At 39.6% G+C, this 27,199-nt stretch overlaps 1 protein-coding gene across 3 annotated transcripts in view; it reads right to left on the bottom strand.

The window, feature by feature from the left end:
• Nucleotides 1-27,199, bottom strand: part of RAVER2 (ribonucleoprotein, PTB binding 2) — a 62,158-nt gene that overhangs the window by 24,325 nt on the left and 10,634 nt on the right. For all 3 annotated transcript variants that reach the window (XM_005300067.5, XM_008166630.4, XM_024103840.3), the window contains exons 2-5: nucleotides 14,019-14,085; nucleotides 7,351-7,820; nucleotides 2,269-2,460; nucleotides 16-142 (exon numbers count right to left, since the gene is read on the bottom strand). In XM_005300067.5, coding sequence (XP_005300124.3) covers nucleotides 16-142; nucleotides 2,269-2,460; nucleotides 7,351-7,820; nucleotides 14,019-14,085 — 856 coding nt within the window. The remainder of the gene's footprint in view (nucleotides 1-15; nucleotides 143-2,268; nucleotides 2,461-7,350; nucleotides 7,821-14,018; nucleotides 14,086-27,199) is intronic.

Below are 27,199 nucleotides of genomic sequence, written 5' to 3'. Positions count from 1 at the left end.
TTTAAAAAGGCTTACCACGTTTACGAGCACGTCTACACAACTGGGGCTGCAGTAACATTTGTAACATGGCTGGGTTATTTAAACTCTTCATAATCTGCACTGGATTTGGTTCTGGAAGCAATCCCTTTCTATTGTTTCTCATCTGGAATTAATAGAAATACAGAAACATTACACTCAGGATTAAACAAAAGCATATTCTGTTGCCATGACTACCTCAAACAAATTTGCTGGTGCAAACCCTTTATTTATAAAACAAATAGGTTTAGATCCATAGCTGGATATTATTTCCTTGATCTCCATGTGTCACACACCAGAGTTCAAAGATCAGTGTTCCTGCAATTTCCTTTCACCAAATATATGTAATTAACCCTTTCACTGTAAAGCTCATTAGTAACATATTCCAGCATTTCCTTTACACTGAAATTATCATGGTTGCTGCATTTCTCTCCTTCCCCTTTAGGTTTCTAGATAGGAAACAAGAAGAAAAGTATAAAACTAACAGGCATAACAGCACCTCAATATTCTCATTACTTCTCTCTCAACCTTTTAAACCAGGGGTTCTTAAACTTCATTGCACCGCGACTCCCTTCTGACAACAAAAATTATTACATGATCCCAAGAGGGGGAACCGAAGCCTGACCCCAGCTGCCCCAGGTGGCAGGGCCAAAGCCTGAGCCCCACTGTCCCAGGCGGTGGGAGAGAAGGGGGAAAACCAAAGCTCAAGGGCTTCAGCCCCAGGAAGGGGGCCTGTAACCTGAGCCCCGCCACCCAGGGCTGAAGCCCTGAGCCAACAAATCTGAGTCAGTCCTGACCCACAGTTTGAGAACCGCTGTTTTAAACCATTCATTCACAGACTGAAATTATAATGTAATGTTTGTAGGATCAAAAAGGTTTCAAATACACGTTCTCTTCATGTAAATATTACAGTATGAAATAGAAGCTCAAAAAATTTGCCCCACAGCAACCCCTGCCTCCAACTTGCCACCCTACCCCCTCACAACACAAAACACACACACTCATAACACCCACTGGGCAGTTTTTTTCCTGGAAAAGACACATTTTCCCCACAACTCTGGAAATGGAAAGGAGATGTAGTCCACCGTTAAGACCAATAAAATATGCCATCTTTAATAACACTAAACTCAGCTGCTCTTCTACAGAGTTGAGGTGAATAACTCTATAGAAAAGCAGCTGAGTTTACTCAGAGCTACCCAAAGTAATGAGAATATTCTGCTACAACCTTCAAGACAGCTTCATGTACCACTTACCTTCACATCCAATTTTCTAAGAAATAATTTGATATGACATGCAGGGCATAAAAGCTTCATTCTACACCAAGCATGAAACAAAGTCATTCCCACTACCCTGACATTTATTTTTAAATTACATTTACTTGTCTCATTTTAAACCGACCTATAGCTGTTAAAAAGCACTCTCTCTTGGGGTACGTCTTCACTACCCACCGTATCGGCGGGTAGCAATCGATTTATCCAGGATCGATATCACGTCTCGTTAAGACGCGATATATCGATCCCCGAACGCGCTCACCGTCGACTCCGGAACTCCATCAGAGCGAGCGGCAGTAGCGCAGTCAACGGGGGAGCCGCGGCCATCCATCCCGCGCCGTCTGGACCCCAGGTAATTCGATCCAAGATACTTCGACTTCAGCTACGCTATTCACGTAGATGAAGTTGCGTATCTTGGATCGATCCCCCCCGCCCCCCAGTGTAGACCAGCCCTTAGTTTAGTTTTGAACTGAAACAATCTCTTACCCCTGATCCCTGCTGTTCATGTCCTTGTCTTAACTAGGAAGAAGGTTGAGTTTGCCGGCTAGCTAACATGAGCTAGCCAACTCCAACCTAAACTCAACCACTTTTCTTGTGTAGATGCAGAGTAACACTTTGAACAGACTGAATTATAACCTAAGCTCTTGGTTAGAGAAACTATCTTTTCATTTGTAAACAGAGCAATTTTGATGTGTAGTCACTGTGAGGAAATAAACATGGAACTCCACAATGTCATTTTACAGAGTCACTTGTCAGAACAGAACTACAATTTTAGTATTAACATTTCACTGAGCCGAATAGCTTTCTTCTGTTCAAAAAAGAATTTTCACTTGGCTGAGTAATAATCTTATTAAAATACTAAGCTGATTATAAAAGCACTTATGGGATTCTCTTCCAATGGATTTTATAAATTCTTATATATGTACAACATATAATATAAACATTTAAAGTGTTTTCTCTTTGAAAATGGAAGGTCTCTTACCATACGTTGTGCTGCTATAAATGCAGCTAATGTGCTTCGTCCTGGTGCTCCAGGTGCACAGTACGATACCTGGACTCTCTTTCCTCTGATAGTCATACCATCTGTGACTTCTTGCACTTCCTCAGCCTGCTCTGCAGTCTCATACTCAATCACTGCAAAGCCACCAATATAACAGCCTTCGTCCTCAGCAAACTGAAATGGCATTTCACAGTACACTGAACACATTACAAACATTCAGCAATTATTTTAAAGCATTTTCCTCTCTCCCTGCATTGAGCATGAATTACCTGTGCAAAATCTTTAACATTCCTAAGACAAAACTACCTTTTAATAGCATACCTAGGAGGTACACATTCCTGTCTCATGTATGTTAAATATAATATGTAAATAATATTTTGCAGATGATTACCATGTTGTGCCTACTTGACTCTCCATTGCCTTTACAGCTAATCTCATGAAGAACCTCAGCTATGAAATATATTTGACTGTTATTTTATAGAGTATAAAGATACAGAATGAAATTTTGAATGTAAAGTTTTAGCACATCCCTATTTTTACATTCACTTTTATTTTCCATGGTAAGAAAATTATAATTTCTTTGATATTTGGTTTAAACAGACTTTTAAGAACTAGGGATTAGTTGGTTTGCAAGGCCACATGAAAAACAGAAGTATGGAAGCTAATGAAAGAACACGTAACAATGCAGATTACTGAGATCTCATGCATTTTTTTGAGAGAATGGAGGTTGTGGTTGAATAGTGCTCAAGAAAATGTACCAGATCCATCAATCTATCTGCTATCTGCTTAGTATACCTAAGAGGATTAGAAAAAGGCAGGGATTACTTGTTTGACACTGTTTCATCCTTAGTTCATAGTGTTTTACATCAGAGTTAATGGATTTTTTTTAAAAAAAGAGAAAAGTTGAAATTGCACCATATCCTTAGGCAGAAGTGTCCATTCCCAAAATGACTGGAATTGATCTAAGAGACACAAGGTAGGTGAGGATATCTTTTATTGGACCAACTTCTGTTGGTGAGAGAGACAAGTTTTCCAGCCAAACAGAGCTCGTCCACAGGTCTGGGAAAGGTACTTCCAGTATCACAGCAAAATGCACGGTGGAACAGACTGTTTAGCATAAGTAGTTATCACTAGTTTAGCATAAGTAGTTGTGGAGAAAATGGATAAGGAAAAGTTATTTACTTAGTCCCATAATACAAGAGCTAGGGGTCACCAAATGAAATTAATAGGCAGCAGGTTTAAAACACATAAAAGGAAGTTCTTCTTCACGCAGCGCACAGTCAACTTGTAGAACTCCTTACCTGAGGAGGTTGTGAAGGCTAGGACTATAACAGCGTTTAAAAGAGAACTGGATAAATTCATGGTGGTTAAGTCTATTAATGGCTATTAGCCAGGATGGATAAGGAATGTTGTCCCTAGCCTCTGTTTGTCAGAGGGTGGAGATGGATGGCAGGAGAGAGATCACTTGATCATTGCCTGTTAGGTTCACTCCCTCTGTGGCACCTGGCATTGGCCACTGTCGGTAGACAGGATACTGGGCTAGATGGACCTTTGGTCTGACCTGGTATGGCCGTTCTTATGTTCTTATATACATATTGTAAAGGACCATTCAAGGTACAGTGGCAGTCACAGGACAAAAAGAGGTGGGTTACAAATTGTTGTAATAAGATAAATCCAGAGTCCAGAAGTTGGTCCAATAAAAGGTATTACCTCACCCACCTTTTCTCTCTAATATCCTGGGACTGACATGGCTACAACTACACTTAATACAACAATGAAATTGATATAAAGTTATATCAATATATATAGATGAGAGTCCTGATGTGGAAAAGGGACAGCCCCCTTTAAATCTGATTAGAAAAACAACATCTAATTCTCAGCTGTTTAGTCTTGAAAGTAATAAGGCCTATAACAGGAATTTGTTTACAGCCTCTTCATGATTCTGAAGTAGAGGAAGACAGGTTAGCACTAACAGCTTCTATATAGCATCTTAGAATTAACCTTCAAAAACTCTTATAAGAGGTCTGGGAAAATTCAAGGACCTATCTACGATGGGTTTGATTTTACACCAAGGTAGCTGCACCAGTACAAACCATTAGTATAGATATGCTGTACTTTAGTAAAAAATGGCTTACACCAGTGCAGCTTACTTTGGCTTCAAACCTGGACAAAGAAAACTGCTTCAACCTGCAAAGATGCAGCTGCCAGTATTTGTGTAAATATATAAGGAAATTAAACTTTCCAAATAAGAAAATGCTAAGAAAAATCCCTCAAAACTAAACACCAGTGAATACTTTCTAGGGAAAACTGAAAGGTGAAGCAGAAAAAGATAGGGCAGTTGCCTTGTTCTCTCTAATGCAAGCAAAAAAGTGGTTAGATAATAACATTTTTGTAGGTGAACACACAGGGAACATAGGTATTTTTAGGAAATGTGTATAAACATCTGGAATCAGCTTTTACTGAAAGAACAATCTGTATTTCCAACACATAAGGAGGTAATGGAGAAAGAATGCCTTAAAGAAGAGTAAAGATAAGGATAAAAGGAAAGAAATACAGAAAAAGAGTTCCCAAGCAGAATTCTCCACTGTCTTCAAGACACATTAGATTTACATGATGAAATATGTCAGTTAGTAGCAGAACTAATATATCCCTGAAGAGGGGTAATACATGACTATGTAAAAGAAGCCATAGTAAAAGAAATCAGGATTCTTTCTCAGATACACCTCTTCTTAGCCAAAATTCAGAATTACAGCGTACCAGAACCTTCACATGGAGAAAAACAGCAGGTACTAAAGGGTCTTTAATCTACTGAGAAAAGCAAAACAAGAACCAATGGCTGGAAGCTGAAACCAAACAAATTCATATTAGAAGTTAGGTACAATTTTTTAACAGTGATAGTGATGAACCACTGGAGCAAACTACCAAGGAAAGCGATGGATTCTCCATCTCTTGATGTCTTCAAATCAAGACTGGATGCCTTTAGCCAAACACAAGTTATTGGGCTCAAAACAGAGGAACTGGGTGAAATGTAATGGCCTTTGATATACAGGAGGTGAGAGTAGATGCTTTAATGGTCCCTTCTATCTTTATACTCTAGGAATCACTCTACCCACTAAGAATCCATCACCACCAAGAATACTAAAAATCCAAATCTTTGAGCAGCTTTCCAAGAGATACTTAAAAATAAACAAACACCCACAACCACCCATGACTTAAATAAAAGGTTTCATTCTGTTTCCCCTCCTAGTTACACTGGTCTGAGGTGCTTAATAAACGTTAGGTCATGGACCACTGACCAGTTTAGGGTCCAATATCTTGGCAACCATCAGTGCTAGGAAGAAAGCCTTTATACAATTGGAGAGCTGTAAGACTCACTTTTCCAATAGAAATAGCACGTATTTCTTGTGCTGGCACATCAGAAATTATTAGGTCCTGAACATGTAACTTTATGACTTATGGAAAAACTATTTTAGAGGTTTCTAAGATGTAGTAAATGTATTTTAATCTTTCTAAGTGCTCTATAGTTAGACTCAAGATATTAATAAACTGTATTTATGATTGAGGAATACAAAAAATATTACCAATAAGAATTATTTACAAAGTTCTTTAAAACATTGCTGAAATAATGCTTCCATAAAATACATGGAGAAGGAATGTATAATAAACATTTTATTGGCACTCAGCTGGGATGACCTCCTGCATAAGTCCCCAGTGACTTATGCTGGTCATTCCAAACACATGGCAATAAAACATTTATACCACATCATATATGATGATGTATATGTGACGTGTCATTCCACATTCTTTATGAAAATATGCTTATGATATGAATATGAAATAACTGAGATGCAAGATGGCTCATGTGAGATCATTGGAAAGGTTATGATTTACTGAACATGATTATCCTATTTGTATGCATGTATCATTTCTGCATCTGAAATTAGGAATATTGACTATGTATCTATATTTCAACTATGTTACTTTGGGTGATGCCCCCTGCTAACACTTAAGGTACATCAACGAAAAAGCTGATGGCAGACAGCAAGAAACAATGGACTGTAAAAGAGCTTAGTCTTCCTGTGAATCTGTGGGTCAGACTGTGAAGAATGGCTACGGGGCCCTACAGAGGCACCTGACCATGTCACCGGATACTGGAAGCCATCTTGAATTCTGTATTTTTCCACGAGAAGCTGGGGGGGGGGGGAAACGTCAAACTAGGAAACAAAGGACTCACGGCTTATGCAAATCCTATTTAAGGGTAGGAAGTGAGATAATCTAGGAGGTCAGTTCTACCCTGCTACCTCACCCAAGATAATTACTGGAAACAATTAAGACTGAACTGGGGGAAAGAACTGGACCCTGGCTCGAAGGGCGTCTGTGAAGAAGATTATTAGAACCACATTTAGGGTGAGAACTTGCATGTAACTGGTTTCTTCAGTGTATTAAGCTTAGTTTGCGTGCTCTATTTTGTTTTCTTAGTAATCTGCCTTGTTCTGTCTGCTACCTCCTTAACTACTTAAAATACACCTGTTATAGTTAATACATTTATTTCTGGTTACAATATAACCCAGTTTATGTGATTTCTAACGGGGGGGCGATAAGTTGTGTACACCCTCCTTCACATAGAGGGAAGAGGCGAATTTCATATAATTTGGGGTTTGTACTCCAAGTGGGGGTGGACATCTGGTTGCTGTGGCAAGCCCCTTAAGCTGAGTCTTCCCAGAGTGGATCTGTGTCTCTCTGTGCAGCTGGGTGTGGCCCTGCCTGTGTGCTTGGCTGGAAAAGGCTGGGGAGCCTAACCCAGCAAGACCAGGTAAAGGGGACCCAGGCTGGCAGAATAGTCTGACTCAGTGGCGTCCCAGCACACCAGGTGACACCCCAGGGGGTTTAGCCCATCACAGTATACACATAATCACCCACTAGGTTTCCCAAATTAAGCCACTCACTAGTCTAGTTACATAAAAAGCAAAGCAATGGGTAGGCATGCAATAAAATACGTAAACACAAAGCTATATACATCTCCATATTCAGCTTCCAAAAGACACCAATTCATAGGAGACCTACCTGGCAGAACACAGGTTTATACTTAAATGAGAACATTTGCATCAGTTCCTCTGAATCAGTGTAGTCATTGGGGAGTTTATCTACACAAAGGCACTTAGAATGAACAAGCTCGGTAGTCAACTGATTAACATCCATCCACTGTGCAAAGAGGGTGTTTTCACCTAATTGCTTCCCCAGGAGTTCCATTCTAGCCTTTGCAGCAGAGTCCTTTTTCATGTATTCCACAAACCCGTAGCCCTTGGAACGGCCAGTAACTTCATTATAGACCAAAAAACATCTCTCAACATTGCCATATGCACACAGTAGTTCCTCAAACTGTTGTAATGAAAATGAGGTGGGCAAATTGGTAACGCATAGCAAAGCATCTGTTGGTTGGAGCTGCACTGATATTTCTTTTCCACGAAGAGAATACTGGTGAAACATCCGGATTGCGTTTTGAGCCTGCTCTCCATTCTGCAGAGTAACAAACGCTGTAAGAGAACAAAGAAAGTTGGTGGAAGAAACAAGCTCTCAAGCTTACACAATGCTCTTCTTCAGGTCTGATGGGGATGACAGACCTAAAGGTGCACATTTCTGAGTCTTTAGAGGCAGAGGCAAAGATGCAGACAATTCAGATCTGCACGTTAAATTGCCATTTAAAATACGGATGCTAAATTCACCAAACTACAGTAACCACCGTTATTAATACTGACGCTTGAATTCAAAGTGGCATAGTTATTAAAATGAGTTGGTCCATTATGACAATGTATAAATCACCATTTTTCTAGGCCAGTGGTTCTCAACCAGGGGCACATAGATGTCTTCCAGGGGTACATCAACTCAGCTAGGTATTTGCCTAGTTTTACAACAGGCTACATTAAAAGCACTAGCGAAGTTAGTAAAAAGTAAAATTTCATACAGACAATGACTTGTTTATACTGCTTCATATACTATACACTGAAATGTAAGTACAATATTTCTATTCCAATTGATCTATGACAAAAATGTGAAAGTAAGCAATGTTTCAGTAATAGTGTGGCTGTGACACTTTTGTATTTTTATGTCTGATTTTGTAAGCAAGTAGTTTTTAAGTGAGGAGTAACTTGGGGGTAACGCAACACAAATCAAACTCCTGAAAGGGAGTACTGTAGTCTGGAAAAGTTGAGAGCCACTGTTCTAGGCCACTTTTTGAGTTAGGAGGAAAAGGAAAGTGCCATATATCAGTGTTGTCTCTAAAATTACTCTTCAATGCACAACATATGACACTACACATGCCTGTTTATCCAAACTTTTAGCCACCAATCTTTTGGCATATATTGTTCTTGCTGTGAATACTGTTTTTATGTCCTGTAGCACTTCAGAATGTGAGTTTTCCATAATGAACTTAATCAAAACAAACCCACACAGCAAGGCACATCAAAGACCTGCTGCAGATACAGCTGAATTGCTCAAGTGTAGATGCTTTCCAGGCCCACAAAGCTATTGTTTAATGGAGAACAGAATATATTCATGGACACAGTCAGACTGAGCACTCAAAGGCATGATCAGATCTAGATTTCAGATTTAATGGGCATTTTGGATAATATCTCAGTATGCAAATTTTTGTTTGAATTTAAAATGAAGTGTGACAATCTCAGAAAAACAGCTAGTGGTATATTAATTTGTGTTAAAGGGAGGGCTAAGAGTAAACATAAGACTAGTGAGATTGACACTAAAAACGAGAATAAAAATGAGAATCTCTGCCACAGTGGTCCAAAGGCAAAAATAGATAAATGTCTTTAGGTAATCACAGCAGAAACAATATCTGTTTTTATTTGTATGAGACCACAACCTGAAAACTGGGACAACCATGTTTTCTTATCATACAACAACATTTAAGGTCTCAGCTGCCGAACAACAAGGAATGAGGATTCTTCTTCCCCAGTCTTTATTTATCTGATCTGTAAGAAGAGTTTTAAGGACCCAAAAAAAAAAAAAAAAAGCCATATTATTTGCTATTCTGAAGTTTAAATAGCATGGAATTCACTGCTATAAATCATATGTTCCATTGCTGTTACTTAGAGAACATTTTTTTCACAGCAGTCTTGGCAACACTCTCTCTTCTAATGAATTATCATACTGCAGCTTTGGGCAAATTTGTTGCCAAGTGTACCATATTTTTTTTTTTTTTTTGCTGATGTATCACATTTCAATAGAAACCTTTCCTGAAATTCAACTCCAGGAAGCTCTGGTTGCAAGATTACTGTTTAAAACAGAAAACATCTTTTCCAGATAACCTATTCATCATCTGTTTCTAACAACAGTGCACAGGCAGAGAGAAACTGAATAGTAAGATGACACTATTCAGAAGCAGACATGCTAACATTTTCTTTCATTCTTGAATAATCAGAGGTTAAAACTGTCTAAAGTAGGATTTATAAATAAAATATAAACATCCACATAGTATATTTTAAAGTAAAGTTTGAATCATGCTGTAGCTGTGAATGTCTTATATCAGTTTATAAAGCCAACAGAACAGAGCACAAATCTTACCGACAAACATTATAACATCTAAGGTCTCAGTTCTGCTCTCCTGTGCAAGGTATAAGTTGCCAGGTATCCTGTACACAATCACCCAGTGTGTGTGTGTGTGTGTGTGTGTACACACACACACACACACACACACACACACACACACACACACACACACCCCATAGTTGATTTTACAAACTGTAACAATTCAAAAGATATGGTGATATACAGATGAAAATGACAAATAAAGAAGAGGTCAGTTATATTCTGAAACACACAGCATGGCTAAACTAGACTATTGCACAGCCCAACATTTATGGCTTATTTCTAGAAGGATGATATTTGGTATTTTAGGAATAATAGCAAAGAAAGCATAGACAAATGGAGTTAGATTCTGTGGAAATCAACAATAGTTTGAGAGAGCAAAATATTGTTCAATTGTTTTCTGTTCAATTGATAATTCTTCTGTGATCTGATTGAACAAACAAATTTAAAACTGCACAGAAAGTAATTTAATGTAAAGTAATATAAAGAAAAAACAAGGGGGAAAATTGAAGATAAATTGTAATTATAGTTTTCACTCAGAGGAGGAAGAATCTTACAGGACAGATTTTATGATTTAAACCGTTGTATAGCTCCACAGAACTCCATTTATCTGAATTAAACTGAGAATATTTAATTTATTTGGACAAAAAGGATTTTAAACAAATGGGATTTTTTCCATACAAATAATGCACATGTTGGCATTTAACTCAATTTTGAATAATAGGGTTGGTGGGGGGGGGATAATAATGGTTTAGAGGAAGAAGGTTCTATTGTGTTTACTTCAGTGTGTCAATAACCATTTAGACAGTTGCACAATTAAAGGTGAGTAAAGGTAAAACCCTACGGATGTTAAAAACTACTAGCTGATTCTGCAAGCCAAAATTACTGACATGAGCAAAATAATCTGCAATATACGAAACCTGAGCCTGAAAGAGTCAAGTAACCCAGAAAGAGCTTCAAAAATTTTGTAAGGTGCATATTAGGATTCTGAGACACTGGGAGCTTTTTAAATGGAAGTTACAAGTGCTTCTTGAAGCACAAAATAAAGTGATTTATCCCTCAAAAGAACAAAAAAAATTAGATAATGACCTTCAAGGGCCAAAATTTTCTAAGAGGTATGTGATAAGATGTACAGGGGCCCACATGATAATGCGTGCACATAAGAATGTTGACATATGCAAATACTATTCATATGAGCAAAGGTAAGTTTTTATGGATATACCTGCCTTTAAAAATAGCCTTTTCTGAAATGCTGGAGTAGTTTTTGTAGGGGGAAACTAATCAGATTGATTCTTACATACATTAAGCTCACTTATATCTCACTGCAGTGGTCATCTTCTAAACAGTAAGATAAGAGCTATCTTTTCAAAAATGCCGTATTACAAGCCACAAGAGAGAGCTATTAAAGAAGAGCTCTGTATAACTTGAAAGCTTGTCTCTTTCACCAACAGAAGTTGGTCCAATAAAATATATTACCTCATCCACCTTGTCTCTCGGATATTATCTAGGTAGATGTGGAGTGAAATGCTTTATCTTTGAGGATCTTTGGTGAGATTATAAGAGAAGATGTAATAGAATATCAGGTTTGGAAGGGACCTCAGGATGTCATCTAGTCCAACCCCCTGGCTCAAAGCAGGACCAACCTCCAGACAGATTTTTACCCCAGTTCCCTAAATGTCCCCCTCAAGGATTGAACTCACAACTCTGGGGTTAGCAGGCCAATGCTCAAACCACTGAGCTATCCCTCCCCCACAAACAGAAGTATTTATACTGGTTGTAGCACATTATTTTTTCAAGTCCTATTTATATATGGAAATTTATATATGGAAGGGACGGTCAAGTCCAGCTCCCTGCCTTCACTAGCAGGACCAAGCACTGATTTTGCCCCAGATCTGTAAGTGGCCCCCTCAAGGATTGAACTCACAACCCTGGGTATAGCAGGCCAATGCTCAAGTCACTGAGCTATGGCCAGGATCTCCCCTCAATGAAAAGGGGAAAAATCAATGTCACCCAGTCCCAACTTCCTCACTACAAAAGTGTCAAAGGTGAATATATATATTGTGCATGTGCCCACTCTGAAAACATGAGTTGGTCTCTTTCCTTTGTGCAAGAAAAAAAACCCAATTAAATGGTAAGAAATAATATGAGTGCTCATATCCCTGCCCACACAAGTGGGTAAGGTTTTCCCTTCCAGTAGAGGGATGAAGGAACAAGAGTTGTGAGGCCAGCCCCCAATAAGGAACTGGCTGCTACTCCTCCACTTAAACTTTAGTAAGAATTTCAGTCAAAGAAAAAAAAAAATTCAGCAACTAAAACTAATTAGAACACCGTTTCTCAAATGCAGCCACCAGGGGCTTTTCTTGTGGCCACAGCCTCCTGGGCAGTGACTGGGGCGGAGGCACAAAGCAGTACCTCTCCCCCCCAGGGCCACCAGAAGGGGTTGTGCCCTCCCCACATCCGGAGCCACAAACGCCAGATGAGCATGCAGCCAATGAGTTTCCCACCTTCCCAGGGGTAGTGAGGCTTGGGCTTCAGCCTGGGGCGGCGGGTGGCAGGCTCCAGTCATGGGACTTTGGGCTCTGGCCCTGGATTCCAGCCACATGCCAGCTGTGGGCTCAACCCCACCATTGTCCCTGGCCCCCGCAGCCTCCAGCCTGGAATCCCTAAACCTAGACCTGGGCTCACTGCCCCCTCCCAATTGCCCCAGCCCCCTCGGTCTCCCTACCCACCTCCCCATCCAGGGCTTAATTTGTCCCCTGGCTTGCCAGAGCTGAGTAAGTCTGCTGTGAAAATTGATATTTGTATGGTTGTTAATATCACTTTTCATAGCAGACTTCCTAGCTAGCTGGGAGGCTGTGAAAAGTGATATTAACAACCATACAAATATTACTTTTTGCAGCAGCAGACTTACTAACTAGCAAGTCTTTAAAAAAAAGGCAACCAAAAACAAAAGAAACAACAAAAGACAAGAATGTGCAAAGCACCTTATTTGTGTTTCTATTCTGTGTAGATCCAGTAAAGAATAGAGAACTATACATTATTTTTATTATTGAGTCTGCAAAAAAAAAAACCCTACATAAATAAATTATAATGATTTGAACACGTATATGTGCATATTTATTTGTTGTTCCTAAAGTTAATTAAGTATTTTAAGAAAAATTGTCATAGCGGCCACCAGCAAGAGTTGGTGGCTGCACTCTGAGGCCACCAAAAATTTTACTGTGAGAACCTCTGAACTAGAATATCCAACTGCAGAAGTCTAGAGGAAAAATATTTCTTCTGATTGGTAATTCTGGGCTGACATAAGATTTGGATGAACCAGAGTAAACGTTAAGATTAATGCCCTCCTCCTATGGCAGCTTCAACCAGTAGGATTTCAAAACAATACCTAGAAAATAAAACACTGAAATAGACAGGATACTGATACATAGCAGCCTGCAGCACTTGTTCCCAAACTTGGCAATTTTCAGGTTGTGCAAACAAGCAAATCATTAGGAGACTGCTGCACAAACACACCATACTTGCTAAGGGCAGCAGCCAGAAACACCATTACCTTGGCAAAGATGCCTGGGAGACATATAGCAAGGCCAAAACTGACATGGTTTTCAAGATGAAGATCACCCTTAAAAGCTTGATAATTCTCTTCAGTTCCAAAACAAGGCAAAAACCTCCACAGACTTCAGAAATGATTAAGTAAATAGAGTATATCTGTTCTCTGTCTTATATTACCTGGAATCCCTAAACCTAGACCTGGAATAACTCCTCTTTTACAGAGTTATCCTGGCGGGCAGGGCTTGTCCTAGCAGAGACCAATGGATCAGTCTTTCACAAGTGGATTAAGCAGTTTAGCTAGACCCATGCAAAAGGTGCATTACTTAAGGGGTCATAAATATAGATTCACAGATAATGGGCCCAATCTACCTCCCACTGAAGTCAATATGAGGCTTTCCAATATGAGTTGGAAACGGCCACAATTTATGCAGCCAAAGAACAAGTCTAGGAATAGTTAAAGTAGTGGGCAGACACAATCTTCATATGTGGCAAAAGAAGTTGACTACTAGTTCTATCAAAGAATGCAAATGTGTTACCAGGAAACATACAATCTTAAGTACTGGAATATTCTAAATTCTTACCTGTTCTTTTATTTCTGTCCACATAACAATACTTTAATTCATAATCTTTGAATAGTTCATGGATTTCCTAGAAAAGACAAACATCACAAAAAGTAATCCATCAAATCAAAAACAAAACAAAAATGAAATTCAGCACAATTTTCCAGTTATGTTACATTGAAGCATTCCCAACAAACAAGTAGTTACACCTTAGACATATTATCAAAGATTTGTTTATAAAGGAGTTGAGTCACAATACTGGAGCAGTATCTTATCCCATATGAGAGAACCAAGTTCAATAAAAAGCGACAAAGAGTCCTGTGGCACCTTATAGACTAACAGACATATTAGAACATAAGCTTTTGTGGGTGAATACCCACTTCGTCAGATGACTGAAGTGATATTCATCCACGAAAGCTTATGCTCCAATATGTCTGTTAGTCTGTAAGGTGCCACAGGACTCTGTGTCACTTTTTACAGATCCAGACTAACACGGTTACCCCTCTGATACAAGTTCAATAAAGTAATTCTCCACGTTTCAGTCTCTGACAGTAGGCAAAGCAAAGGTGTGACATGACGACTCCATTTTTATAAAGAAAAAGGACATAACAGTTAAAGAAAACTAACATGAAAATCTTTTCTGATAGAATGAGGAAGAACCCATTTACTCTCTCAGTGAACTCTCTTACTCTGAAACCCTCCTTACTGGTCTTGTTTACATTAGAAAATTACATTATATTAGAGCACAACCTCTAGGAATCATAAGTAACATGATATAAAAGATACACACAGAGACCAAATGAAGATAACATCACATTAGCAAGCTGTGGTGAACCCTAGGGTTAATTATGAGAGTCACCCTCTACACTGAGTTGTTTTCATCTCATTATTTCCTACAACTCCTCAATCTCCTGTTCTAATACAGTGTAATTTCTCAGTGTAGAATGCAGTGGCAGTGGAAGCCCCAAATTGCTCGAGTGCAATTCAGTGGACTTTTACTACTCTTGTGGTGAATATTCCCTCCACTATAATTGACTTTTACTCTGAAAATCCTCCTTGGAATGCAGCCAGTATCAAATTGCTTAAATGCAATTCAGTGGACTTTTACTCCTCTTGTGGTGAATATTCCCTCCATTATAATTGAGTTCTACTCTGAAAATCCTCCTTGGAATGCAGCCAGTATCAACAGGTGTTCTATGCTACATTCCAAGCGGATTATCATGTCCCCTTCCTCCACTACTCTGCCCAAGTTGAGGAGGAGGGGAAGGAAGTAGCCACTATCCTCCCATGTGGGAGGAAGCTGGGGGAGGAAGTAGTAGTAAGTGTGAATCCCTGGTTCCCAAACTTGTACATCTGTTTGCCACTATAAGTGAAGATGTGGTCTTCCACAAATGTGTGCCACACACAAAACACTAACCAGTGTCCCTTCCACTGCAGTGGGTAAAGAAAGGACCAGTCTACCTGTCTGAAGGTGAAAGAAGTGACATGAACATACTGAATCTTTTTGTCAGGTAAACATTCTAGTGTTATAATGAAACTCCATACAACTGAGCAAAATAATCGACACAAGTCATTATAAGAGGGTTCCATTCTACATGATTTCCAGTAGCACAGCACACACTCATTTTGCCAGTCTGCTAATTCAATATACATGGCTTACAGGTTAATGGGTTTCATCTCAGCAGGATCGAGTGTATTCTTTTAGTCAAACCAGTCTCGCATTTCACTGGTTAACAGCTGTCAAATGCTATATTAATAAAATATGACACTGCTCCTCTGACACTCAACCATCCCATACTCAGATGTGATGTGAATGTGGCTTTTAAATAACAAAATACACAAGGAGCAGTCCAAAGATTTAGAACCTGTAGGTTATTTGAACGTAGCCCAGAAGAGTACACTCTCTTCAGCAGAGTTGTGATGCTAGACTCTCATCCATGAGAAGCAGATTGGTGGAGGATGCAGTTTTCTTTGCACTTCCTAGGGACTAGAGAGTAATGTTGCAGAATCCAAGGAAGTTATTAGCTGTTCCACTTACACAATGTGTCAGGTCTACAGCTCTTATCTGTTTCATCTTTAACAAAAATAATGCAATCGGATTTACCAAAGTTTTACTATGTGATGTAGTAACAGCAAAATATTAGTCCAAATGCACAATGATGTTGTTTTGTGAAAACCATTTCTGAACCAAATCTTCATTCAGCAACAATAATCTGCAATCTTGCTGGAAATTTAATTGAGAGTGAAAATAGAATTTGATAAATCATCTTCTTGGTGATGATTAAATTGAGATGAGCGCATGAATGGATTTTAAAAGAAAGAGAGAGTACTTTTTTAAAAAGTAAAGCAATTTTAAAGAACACTCTCAAGATTTTGTTCATAATTTTAAAAAAATCATTTGCAACAATACTATGAAACCTTGAGGCTAAAATCTCACCAAAATGATGTGTTCTATGTCACTCATGCACAGGTACATTATTGTACAGCTGCTCACAAGTGAGGGGCTAATAGCATGGATTTATTTTAGTGACAACATGTAAGAACTGAAGTATTTCTTTGGGGGAAAAGGCACCAAATATTCCTTGGACTTTACAAACAAAAGCAAGGGAAAAAAAAAAGGTGTAGTCTTTCAACCTTGACAGCACCTCTTTGAAAAGTTAGCACAGTGATATGTAACAGATGGAAAACTAACAATAGAAACAGTTGTCCAGAAGAAAAGCAATCCACTGAGTTAAAGAGTTCTGTGCAGGCAGATCCCTGAGCCTGTATAAACTCCCTTTGGCTTCAGAGGTCCACATGGAGCCAGTTGCTGGATTGAGGTTTTTATCTGTGCATTTGATTGCATGTAGTATTTCAGTGGCATCATTTACATAAACTTTGTAACAAATAAAATTAAACATATCATACTGACTTTTTAAATACATTTAAAAGTTTGGATTAAGTCTTTAGTTTAAGTGGTTAGGTAAATATCTGTCTATATATAACTATTTTAAGTCTGGGTAAAATTTTCAAATGCACTTATGTGATTTGGGAACATGTGTCACACATTTTCAAAATTTTACCCTGTCTTCCTGCTTGTGCTTTATTACAGAAGAATTAAAACTACAGGGGGTGCAGAGGGTTCCCTGCACACTTGCAGGGCTGGTGACACCCAGTCCCTGCAGGCACAACCTGTGCCAAGACCGCAGCCTTCCCCGCACCTTGCTGCGGCAGGGATCAGGTGTCACTAGCTCTACAGTTTGGGGAGAGAGGGAGCTGGACTGTGACAGAATGAGGCTGCAGAGGGCTCTCTCTGTTGCCACAGGGCTGGTGACACATGATCCTGGCAGGAACAAGAGGGGAGGTGGCACTCCCTCTTACCAATCGATTTTTTTTGTCATTGTCAGTGCATCAGATGAAATTAATGTTTGCCAACATGCCATCTGTCAATTAAAATCGAATCCTGCCACACCTAACTATTGTGGCAGAGCTCCTTCTCCGCCTCGGTGGGCTCTGCACTTCCTCTTAGCGGTGAGCTAGGGGATTCCTCTCTCCCTGGGAATTTTGCCCACGCTCTTGGGTTTACTGTCCCCACCTTGCAGGAGCAGGGGTTCCTCCCAGCCTCCCTGACAGAGGAGGGAGAGGGGAGCCTCTTAGTCTCTGGTATCTACTCTGGGCGTAGTGCTAGCAGGCCAGACACCCAGTTCAATCTCTCCCCTCTGGCAGGGTCTCTTCCCCCAAACCTCTGGGGCCCAGAAGGGCTATAAGCACTGTTGGGCAGGGTTTCCCTTGCTCTTCACCTCTGTACCTATGAGGTCCCCTCCTGGAGTTTGTCAGTGTCTGTACTGTCTGGCTCTTCAGTAGCACGCCTGCTCCCCACAGCTTCTATTGCACATGCCTATCTGACTGGATGGGAGGCTTTTAAAAGGTTCTGGCAGGCCCTTGATTGGCCTCTGGTGTCCTAATTAACCTGGAGTAACCCCTGTTCAATTACCAGGGGAAAAGGTACCTGCTTAACCTGGGGCCCACTTCCCAGCACCCAATATAAGCACTCTCCTGTAGCCATCTGGCCTGGCCCCGTCACACTATATGTTTTGGTGCAGTCCTGTTTATGTACAAAGAATGTACAGGAAGTCCTGTTTCTCTGGACACAGTGAAAACAAACAAAGCAGGTAGTTTGCTTACTCGCAATTTCCTCCAGGCAGTTCTATGCCCACGGGGCTCTGTCTCTGCTCCCACTCAGGGCCATGCTCACCACTGCTACTGCCGCTGTCTGGGCTTTGTGTCTCTCAGACTCACCAACAACCAAGCTCTTTGAGGCAGGGAACATCTACTACTCTGTTTATACAGTGCCTCACCACAACGGGGCCCCACTCTTGGCTGGCTCACAGGCACTATTGCATTAAGCATGTTAAATAACAACAATCCCTTAACCCTTGTATTTTCAACCAATCCAAGAGAAAACTCTTATTCTCCCTAGGTTAGTTCTTGCTCAGGCCTGGCCTTATGGCCGAGAACCTTGAGCTGTGGATTCTATTGTTTCCAGCTATCATGATATACAAAGTCCTTAACTGCTCCCTCCATTTAACCCAAATGAAGGGTGTTTATCAGACCCATTGGCTCTAACCAGGTTAATGGCAATCATAATAAAATTAAAACTGCCTCTTCTAAAGGAATTTTCTCTCTTATTTACAAATGAAATGATTCCTCTAGAGTCTAGACATAGCTGACAACTATCATCCTTTCATGTATTTATACCTGCTCCTATATTTTTCACTTCATGCATCTGATGAAGTGGGCTCTAGCCCACGAAAGCTTATGCCCAAATAAATTTGTTAGTCTCTAAGGTGCCACAAGGACTGCTTGTTGTTTTTGCTGATACAGACTAACACGGCTACCACTCTGAAACCTGTCATAGTATTTTAGTGTATCATATCAACAATCTAAGAAAAAGCTGTAATTAATGGCAATATGCACTTCCATACAGGAGGCAGAGCAGCCAGGGGATAATTACACTCATGTGAGTAACTTATAGCTGGCACTTGGAAACAAACATAGGTGTTCCTCCAATCTCTAATGTTGCAAAAGCAGTGTTACTGTGTGCTTGTATCCTGGACAAGACCAGTCTGACACAACTCCCTTGTGCATTCTGTTCCTGTTCAGAGTGGGGCTTTGCCTTCTTCATTATGACAGATACACACATAAACATGTGGACTATGTCAGGAACTGTGAGCTAAACATCTTGGGACAGAAATAAAATCAGGAAACTAATAATATTTAGCTCTTATACAGTTCCTTAAATCTTCAGAGCCCTGAACAAACATTCGCTAGTTAATCTACACAGCATTAGTATAATTAAAGCTTAAATAAGAAAATAACCTATTGGTGCTTTTAAAATAACCTTTAAAAGTCAAAACAAATTCCGTGATGTGGGCTAAGAAAAAAGATTAAAAAACACTATAAACAGTTAGATAAAGTTTATTTGGTGGAAAATCTGTTATTTTCTCCATAACACTTAAAATTCTTCAGCTCCTGCACACACAACTAATTGTTCTGCCTGATCTTCGGTGGAAATATTAACTTTCTCTTATGATTTTATTTTTCATCATATATTGTCATTCTGGGATCTGGATCTCTCAAAGGGAATGATGTCTGCTCCAGAGAAGTGTCTGTCTGTGTGCCCTATTGTCTGATTTTTTTAAAAAAGTAGAATGGTAAACATGCCAGGAATAGACGCACCCACCTTATTACTGTACCAGCACAATTCATACTATTATTTTAAAAATAAACAGCTTATTTCATGCCAAGGAACTACTACTCCAAACAAATGTATGCAATAATATCCAACCTTTCTATTGTGAACCTCAGGGCATGCTAAACGTAAGTTCTGTTGCCATGTTTAAATATTGAACAGGATGTTATTTTTAGCAACAAAAATTAAAAACAATTATAATGGTGCCTGTCAGGGTTCCCATAGTAATGAGTCTAGTGAAGTTGCCCATATAAACCTTGCTTTAATGGTTCATAACATGGCCTTTAATAAATGGCTGCATGGTGAAACTTCACATACATATTCTTGACATGGGAACAAATTTTGTTTTTAAATTATTTGGGCAAAACAACATATTTTGGCTAGTCAATTTTTTTTAAATCTTTTCCTAACTAGAAAAGGCTTTGTTTCATTTGTACAGGCAGTCAAAGCAGAAAGGTAGAAAATTGCCTGAAAAAAGACCTCCAAGTTTCTAGACAGTACACAACAAATAAGTTATGCATCAAGAGTCAAAAGGTTTTGGATCATTTAAATGACTGTGCCAACAGATGATAAGTGCAGTTCAATGTAGATATAAAATAAATCAATTTTGGAAAAGGAACCAAGCAAGGGAATATGAAAATTTGCTAAACAGGAAAAATATATGCTAGTTATGGTGGAAAAATCAGAGACCATCTGCTACAGATTAAAAATGCAACATACAGCACTAGATTGTATTAATAGAGGTATAGATAACAAAACAAAAAGAATTGTACTATTTTTTTATTTCCTGTAAACTAATGACTGGCTAGGTTAAGGATGCTCTAACCACACATCAGTTGCCAGATACAGTCATAAATATTAAATAACAGGAAGGGCTAACCCCCCAAAAACCCTAATCAAGATTGGGCTCATTGTGCTATGCCCTGTACTAACACATACAAAGACATATTCCCCACTTTGAGAAATTTGCAATTTTTCACTCCTTGCTTCAACTGAACTTCTCACATAAGTAAGAGCTGTAAGATCAGGGAGATCCCCGTCACCTGCTTACGGTATGGATGGTGGCCATTCTGAGGAGGGCTCTAAAGATTTTACCCACACCATTCCCACCTCACACATAGGATAATCTATGCAGTTAGAAAGAAAGGCAAGTCTGCAATTTCTGGGCCACAAACTATTATTTGGAACTGCAAAAGTTTAATGCACACTGACTGGTCCGCCTCTGGATAGCCAAAGTCATATTTGCAACACCATTTACAAGCAACCATCCTGTGGACTCTCTCATACTCTCTTATTTTTGGCATAACAAGACAGAGAACTATCAAAACAGAGCTAGCATATTGATTAAGATATGACAACAATAGCTTCCCAAGGACTGTCCTGCATAAGGAATGAAAAACAAAACACTTCCTTATCTGCAGAGCCAGATTAGAGTATTGATAAGCACAGTTGTAGGGAATTATAGTTTTAGATCATCATAGTAAGCATACAGGGGAGCATGTAAACTAAATGGAAGATAAAAAATGTGTGAGAGCACTAGAGGGAGTAAAATCACAAAAACAATACACCAAAGGAAAGCAGCAAACAAAAGAGCATAGGCAGCTTATGGCAAGAATGGTACTAGTTATCCAGCACAGTAAACCTTTCACATACAAGCAATATGACCGAGGAGAGACCGAGATACAAAGGCACCTGCTACTTCAATGTCTGGAACATGAGAGAGTGGAAGAACAATATTTCTTCAAATTATCAGGGTTCATTAAAAACTTCCAATCAAAAAGCAATAAGGAAAAATTGTGCATAACCCTGAGAGAAAGGAGAAAAATGATGAAGATGGCATAGCACTAAGTAGCAACCTGCCATTGGATCAAAGATGGACACTAACAATAAGTGGACACATGGCATCAAGCCGCAAACACAGTGTAAATCCCATCCCAGATGGACTGCACCTGCCTCTGATAGATTCCTAAATGAGCTCTCTCTTTTTTGGCTCGACAAGCTATAGGAAGGTTGTCAAAAAAAAATTAAATCACTGAACTGAAATGAAAATTTGATTTCTGTCCTCCTGCAACTCCCCTCCCCTGTGTGTCTTTTGTTATAAGAGACAATCCCCTTCCATATGATTAAAGATATTGATCCCTAGTTGCAGAAATTAACACAGGATAAAGGCAGAAATATGCATGACTATAGAACAATGTAACAGCTTTTAAAAATAATCCATTTAGTGCAAAACAACTTTCTTTTTCAGAGCAAGTGAATCATTTGATACTTTAGCCCCCTGTATATGTAAATTCATATACAGGGGGCATTAAAACTAAACAGTTCTATTCAGACTCCTATTCCTAAACTAAAGTCATGAGATCTTGCCGCAAATTTCAGTAACAAGTAACAAGGAAAACCAAGCCTTCAATTCTGATATTAACTATAAAGGATCTTAACTGGCATGACACCAATGTCTTTAAACTGCTCATTTATACTAAATTCATATACAACTACTTATACTGAAACTAATGAGGTACTCATGAGGATTGACAAATGGGACAATTAAGAACCCTGAGACAACTAAATCAGAAACAAATCTCATAATTCACAAAGGATAAGCACAAAAATAAAACAGAAGCCTAACTTACCATATAGCAAGAATGCAACCTAGCAAAATCAAATCTTGTCTATATAGCAGTTTACAACTCCATCTGTATGACCATACACACATTATTGGTTACAAAGATGAATATGTATAAGGGAAACATTTGCAAATGAATGTTTTCCCCCGTGGATGTGGCTATACATTGACTGTGTACTATGCTTCTAATCTCCAGTTGCACCTTGAAGTTCTGTCTGAAGTTCTTTGATGGAATGACTTCCTCAAATTGAGGTTAAGAAAACTTTACGTGCTTCCCAAGGCCACAGAGCAAAATGTGTCTTGGTAATGAAGTTTTTGAAACTTCAATCACAGCTGTGTAGACTATTACTGATTGTGATTAAATATTAATTTACTTGTTTGTTTGTTTGGTTCGTTGGTTTTTGCAATCTCCTGGCCATAGATGTGGAGATGTCCAGATGGTATGGTGATGAGTATCATATATGAACCTCAATAGATGTTAGAAAGTTTCCCTGTCCATGCATCATCTAGTAACATCTGTTTTTCTAAGAAAATATAGAACTTTTGCCTCTCCAGGAAGAAGATTCTGAAGAAAGCCATCCAGTGCAGTCTGCAGCACCTGATGAACAAGACTAATGAGAGAATGCCGGCCTTGGGGCATAAAGTAAAAGTGTGGAAGGAGAATAGGAAAAATAAAAAATGTGTATTAAAAGAGTCTGTCTGCTCAGGGGCATGTTGCTCAATCTGCAAACCTTTTCTTGTGCAATTAAAACTTATTTCTACAAGAAATTCCACTTGCTATTGATGTGAATAAGGGTTTTTTAGATTGGACCTTTGATGAACGTTTAAACCCCTACCTTCATGGTCATCCTTGAAAGTCTCCACTTCCACCACTCCTCAGTTCACAGTTTCAGCTGCAGTGCTCTCCAATCATTTGCCCTCTTAAATCCAGCATGCCCCAGTTAAACAAATTTTTTGTTCTGCTCTTGTTACCTTCATCTGATTTCTTCAGCATATTATTTTATCTCATTGACATGACAAACCATGGTACATACTGTTCTAAATTTTCCATTTTAACACAGTTTTCCTGTTTACTAATAGACAAATGCATGTTGTAAAAAATCTGTTTTTTTAAACTCGCATGTACTACCGCTGTCATCTGTCTGAACCTCTGGTCCAAAGAGTGTGCGTGCTTTAACTTTTGGTTAGTTTTATATTGTCAAAATTGTAAAACTGGTTGGAAATTATTTGATACCAGGCCTGGTATTACGTTTGTTTGTAAGCAGGAGTAAGATTGTTAATCAGATCCGTTGTTGCTTACAACAATGTACTTTTTTTCAAAATCATTTTCTATCATATCACCTATATGAAAACTATTTTAAAAAATAGCTGTTCAGGTGTTCCTCTAACAGATGGTCAAGGTTTCCCAACTCCACTCAGTCTGCCCTTTCTACTCACAAGCTATGGGGGAGAGGTATTCTGGTGAGAACAGGCCTCGTACTAGAGAATGTAACATGCCCAGATACCACTCTGATAATACTTTAGACTTCCAAGTACTAATATATCAACGACTTTTGCTAAATCAGGAGCTCAGTCTGTAGACTATTTCTTTACCAATATGCTCATTATTGGGAAAATATAGTCAGAGTGCACCAGTATCCCAATCCCAGTCACTTTCCTAGTTCTTCATGGAGCTTAGCTGCCCACGTTAAGAATGTTGGGCTACTTGTGAGCAGCGGCAGCAGCGTTCTTTTACAAAGCTTGGTCTCTATAGAAATGCTCTTTCAGTCTTTGTAAAGCACACTCCTCTAGCATTTAGTTGTCCTCGCAACATTGGAGTGGTGTCATCTGTTCTTATTAGTCAGTTTATTGCTTCATTACTACCCAAGGTAAAAAGGCAGTAGGCAAGATGCCAAAGAATCACAGGAGGACAAGGATGTAATGACATTCTCTGGGGTGAGACAAGAAAAATATCTGTCCCCCCCAATATTCAATATTTTTACCAAACTATCATATGGTGCATCTTTTCTGGCCAGAAAATGTATACCAGAGTGTAACTATCATAGGGTATGTCTTCATTACGAGCCGGATCAGCGGGCAGCGATCGATCCAGCAGGGATTGATTTGTCATGTCTAGTCTAGGAGTGATAAATCGATCCCTGAGCGCTCTCCTGTCGACTCCTGTACTCCAGCTCAGCAAGAGGCAGCAGTCGACTCACCGTAGTGAAGACACCGCGGTAAGTAGATCTAAGTATGTCGACTTCAGCTACATTATTCACATAGCTGAAGTTGCATAACTTAGATCGATCCCCCCCCAGTGTAGACCAGGCCATAGATAGATTGCCACTGTAATGTCAGGCCTCATCCCAAAGAGACTTACAGGCAACCTGGATCATTTAATGGTTGCTTGTTTATTGTGTGTTGATGTTTGGTGATATAGCAGCTACCTCCTTCTATTATTCTGTCTTCTAGAGTGTGTCTTTGCTGTCAGTTGTGAGGAATTAATATATTTGCACAGTTGGAGAATACAGCAGCATGAACTGCTATGCTAGCCACCACGTTGGGAATGCCCATGATGCCCTCAAGCATACATCATTAATTGAATGATTTTGGAACTTGTATAAAACCTCCAAGAGTGTTCCTGGACACAGGTAGGCACACTGGAAAGTGCCCATAATTCTCTGCCCTGAGCACTATGGAATAGCTCCATTTGTATGATGCATGTCTTTATGCCATTACTGACACCACATAATCGTAATAAAATGGACAGACTTTCATATTACAAGTTAATGTCCCTTGGTTGTGTCATAAATGCACAGGGTCTGGTCTATGCCCCAGCCTGCAATCAGTCCCTTTGGAGTGACTGCTTTAGTGTGTCAAACCTCAAGGGCACACACAGGTTACAAGGGGCAGGTCCATGGCCTCCAAGACTCTGAGACTGGGCCTTCAGGCACCAGCGATCCCTGTCTCTCTCTGTGGCTCCCTGCAGCAAATCCAGCTGAGCCAGACTCCTGTGGGAGGCATGCACTGTACCACTTCAGATAATAATGCTCTCAGTGAGTGTGCAACGATTCCAGGCAGCCTTTTCAAAACAAGGTAACAATTTAGTAGCCACCTGCCATAAAGAATCTGAAAGACCTTGGGTTAGCGAAGAGAGACAAAGGTTAACCCACAGTCCATCCTGGCCAAGCCATGCAATGATGGGTTGCATTTCTGGATCTCTTCCCTTTGTCCTTGGACTCAGGTGAGAGCTGCTGAGTCCCTCCAAGGGACAGCTCTTATTCCCACCACCAGACAACTTTTCCTCCTCCTTTGTCCTCCAGCTCAGTGCACATATTCTGCCTGCCAGGATTTCCTGCTGTTCGATGTTGATAGTTCAGTCGTTGAGGGTTCTCATTGTCTTTCTGGATCCTCTGTTGATTTAGGTCGGTTTCAACCAGTTCTTTAACAACCCAGTCATTCCACCCCGACAGTGAGGTGACACACCCGCCTGTCTCCTGAACTGTTGGAACAGTGTTTTGCCTCCACTGGGTGGCAATGCAAAATACAGAGGGAAACTGAGGCACATGTAGGCACCATAAAAATGTTTTTAAAAATTCCCAGTGTGTCATAGTTGTCAATAAAACCTTCAATGTCATTAGCTTCTTGGGCACTGTTTGCCTAATCAAGCAATATCAGTTTGAGCTAATTTACCCACAACCTTCTGTACACCGGCCGGCTATATTTTATTGGATGACACACCCATTCATACAGTACTCATTTTTTTGAAATAACCACACAGAAATGAATGTTAGCAATACAATGCATGTGTGGCTGACTGAAACAAAGAACTGGTAAAAAACCAGTGAAGTTCTCCCCTATTTACACTAGCGTAACTATCTGTGGTGGAATAAGTCAGAAACATACTAGCTTTGGTCTACAGCAGATCTTTACTGATAAGAACGGGAGGTTCTGCAAAAACAGACAATACTGATCCTTATACAGTGAACGTACTTGTAGTTAGTAACATTATTTCTACATTCGATGTGAGAGAAAATTCAAGGAACGTAGGACAATTACTATTTCTGCCTTTTGTCTACTCATATGTGCAGTGGTCTGATTTATGTACTGCAAGCAACTGTGGTAACTGTGTAAATTAGGTGCACAGTTATGCAACTAAATTATTTAAATATATGATTATTGCACTATCATTATTAGGTTTGAGAGTCAACACACTGTTTACATGAAGTGGCGTAATTTACATCTCAGAACTTGTTTCAGGCCCTCTGCAGACTCAGGAAACCAATTCCTCATAGTTTATGCTCTGCTCACATTTGAAAGGGTTTCTTCACTATCATAAAGGCTAGAATCATTTTTAATGGAAGTTTTTATTCTGCAAAATCTTAATTATTGAGGGTTGTTTGAATATCCTAAATGAGCAGAAGCCACCAAGTATTGATCCTGATCAATGATACCTCATACTGATAATTGGTTTAAAAAATATGGATGCTTTGCTTTTAAAATACATTTTCAGTTATGTGCATTAGTATTATCTCCAAAGGCCCTCATCCGATGCTGTAAGTCAGGAGTCTCAAAGTCCCGGCCCACAGGCCATCTGCAGCCCTAGAACCTTCCCACTGCAGCTTGCAGAGGAGAGACACATGCAGACACACTGCTGGCAATGTCTGCTGCAGGCGCCCCCCACAGCTCCCATTAGCTGGGGGAGAGGGACATAGTTACCATCACTATTCACCAGACAGAGTCAGCCATGGAGGCAGCTGTGACATTGCACTCCATATGATTTTATAAATATATGCTAGTGAGTAAATATAATGTAACTGGAATATGCTTCATGCAAAAGGTCTCTTGTAAGGTATCCTTACAAAGCTT

The sequence above is a fragment of the Chrysemys picta genome, chromosome 8, assembly GCF_011386835.1.
Source record: "Chrysemys picta bellii isolate R12L10 chromosome 8, ASM1138683v2, whole genome shotgun sequence".
Lineage (NCBI taxonomy): Eukaryota > Metazoa > Chordata > Testudines > Emydidae > Chrysemys > Chrysemys picta.
Note: the sequence above shows the minus strand (reverse complement) of the source record. Positions and strands in the feature narration are given on the sequence as shown.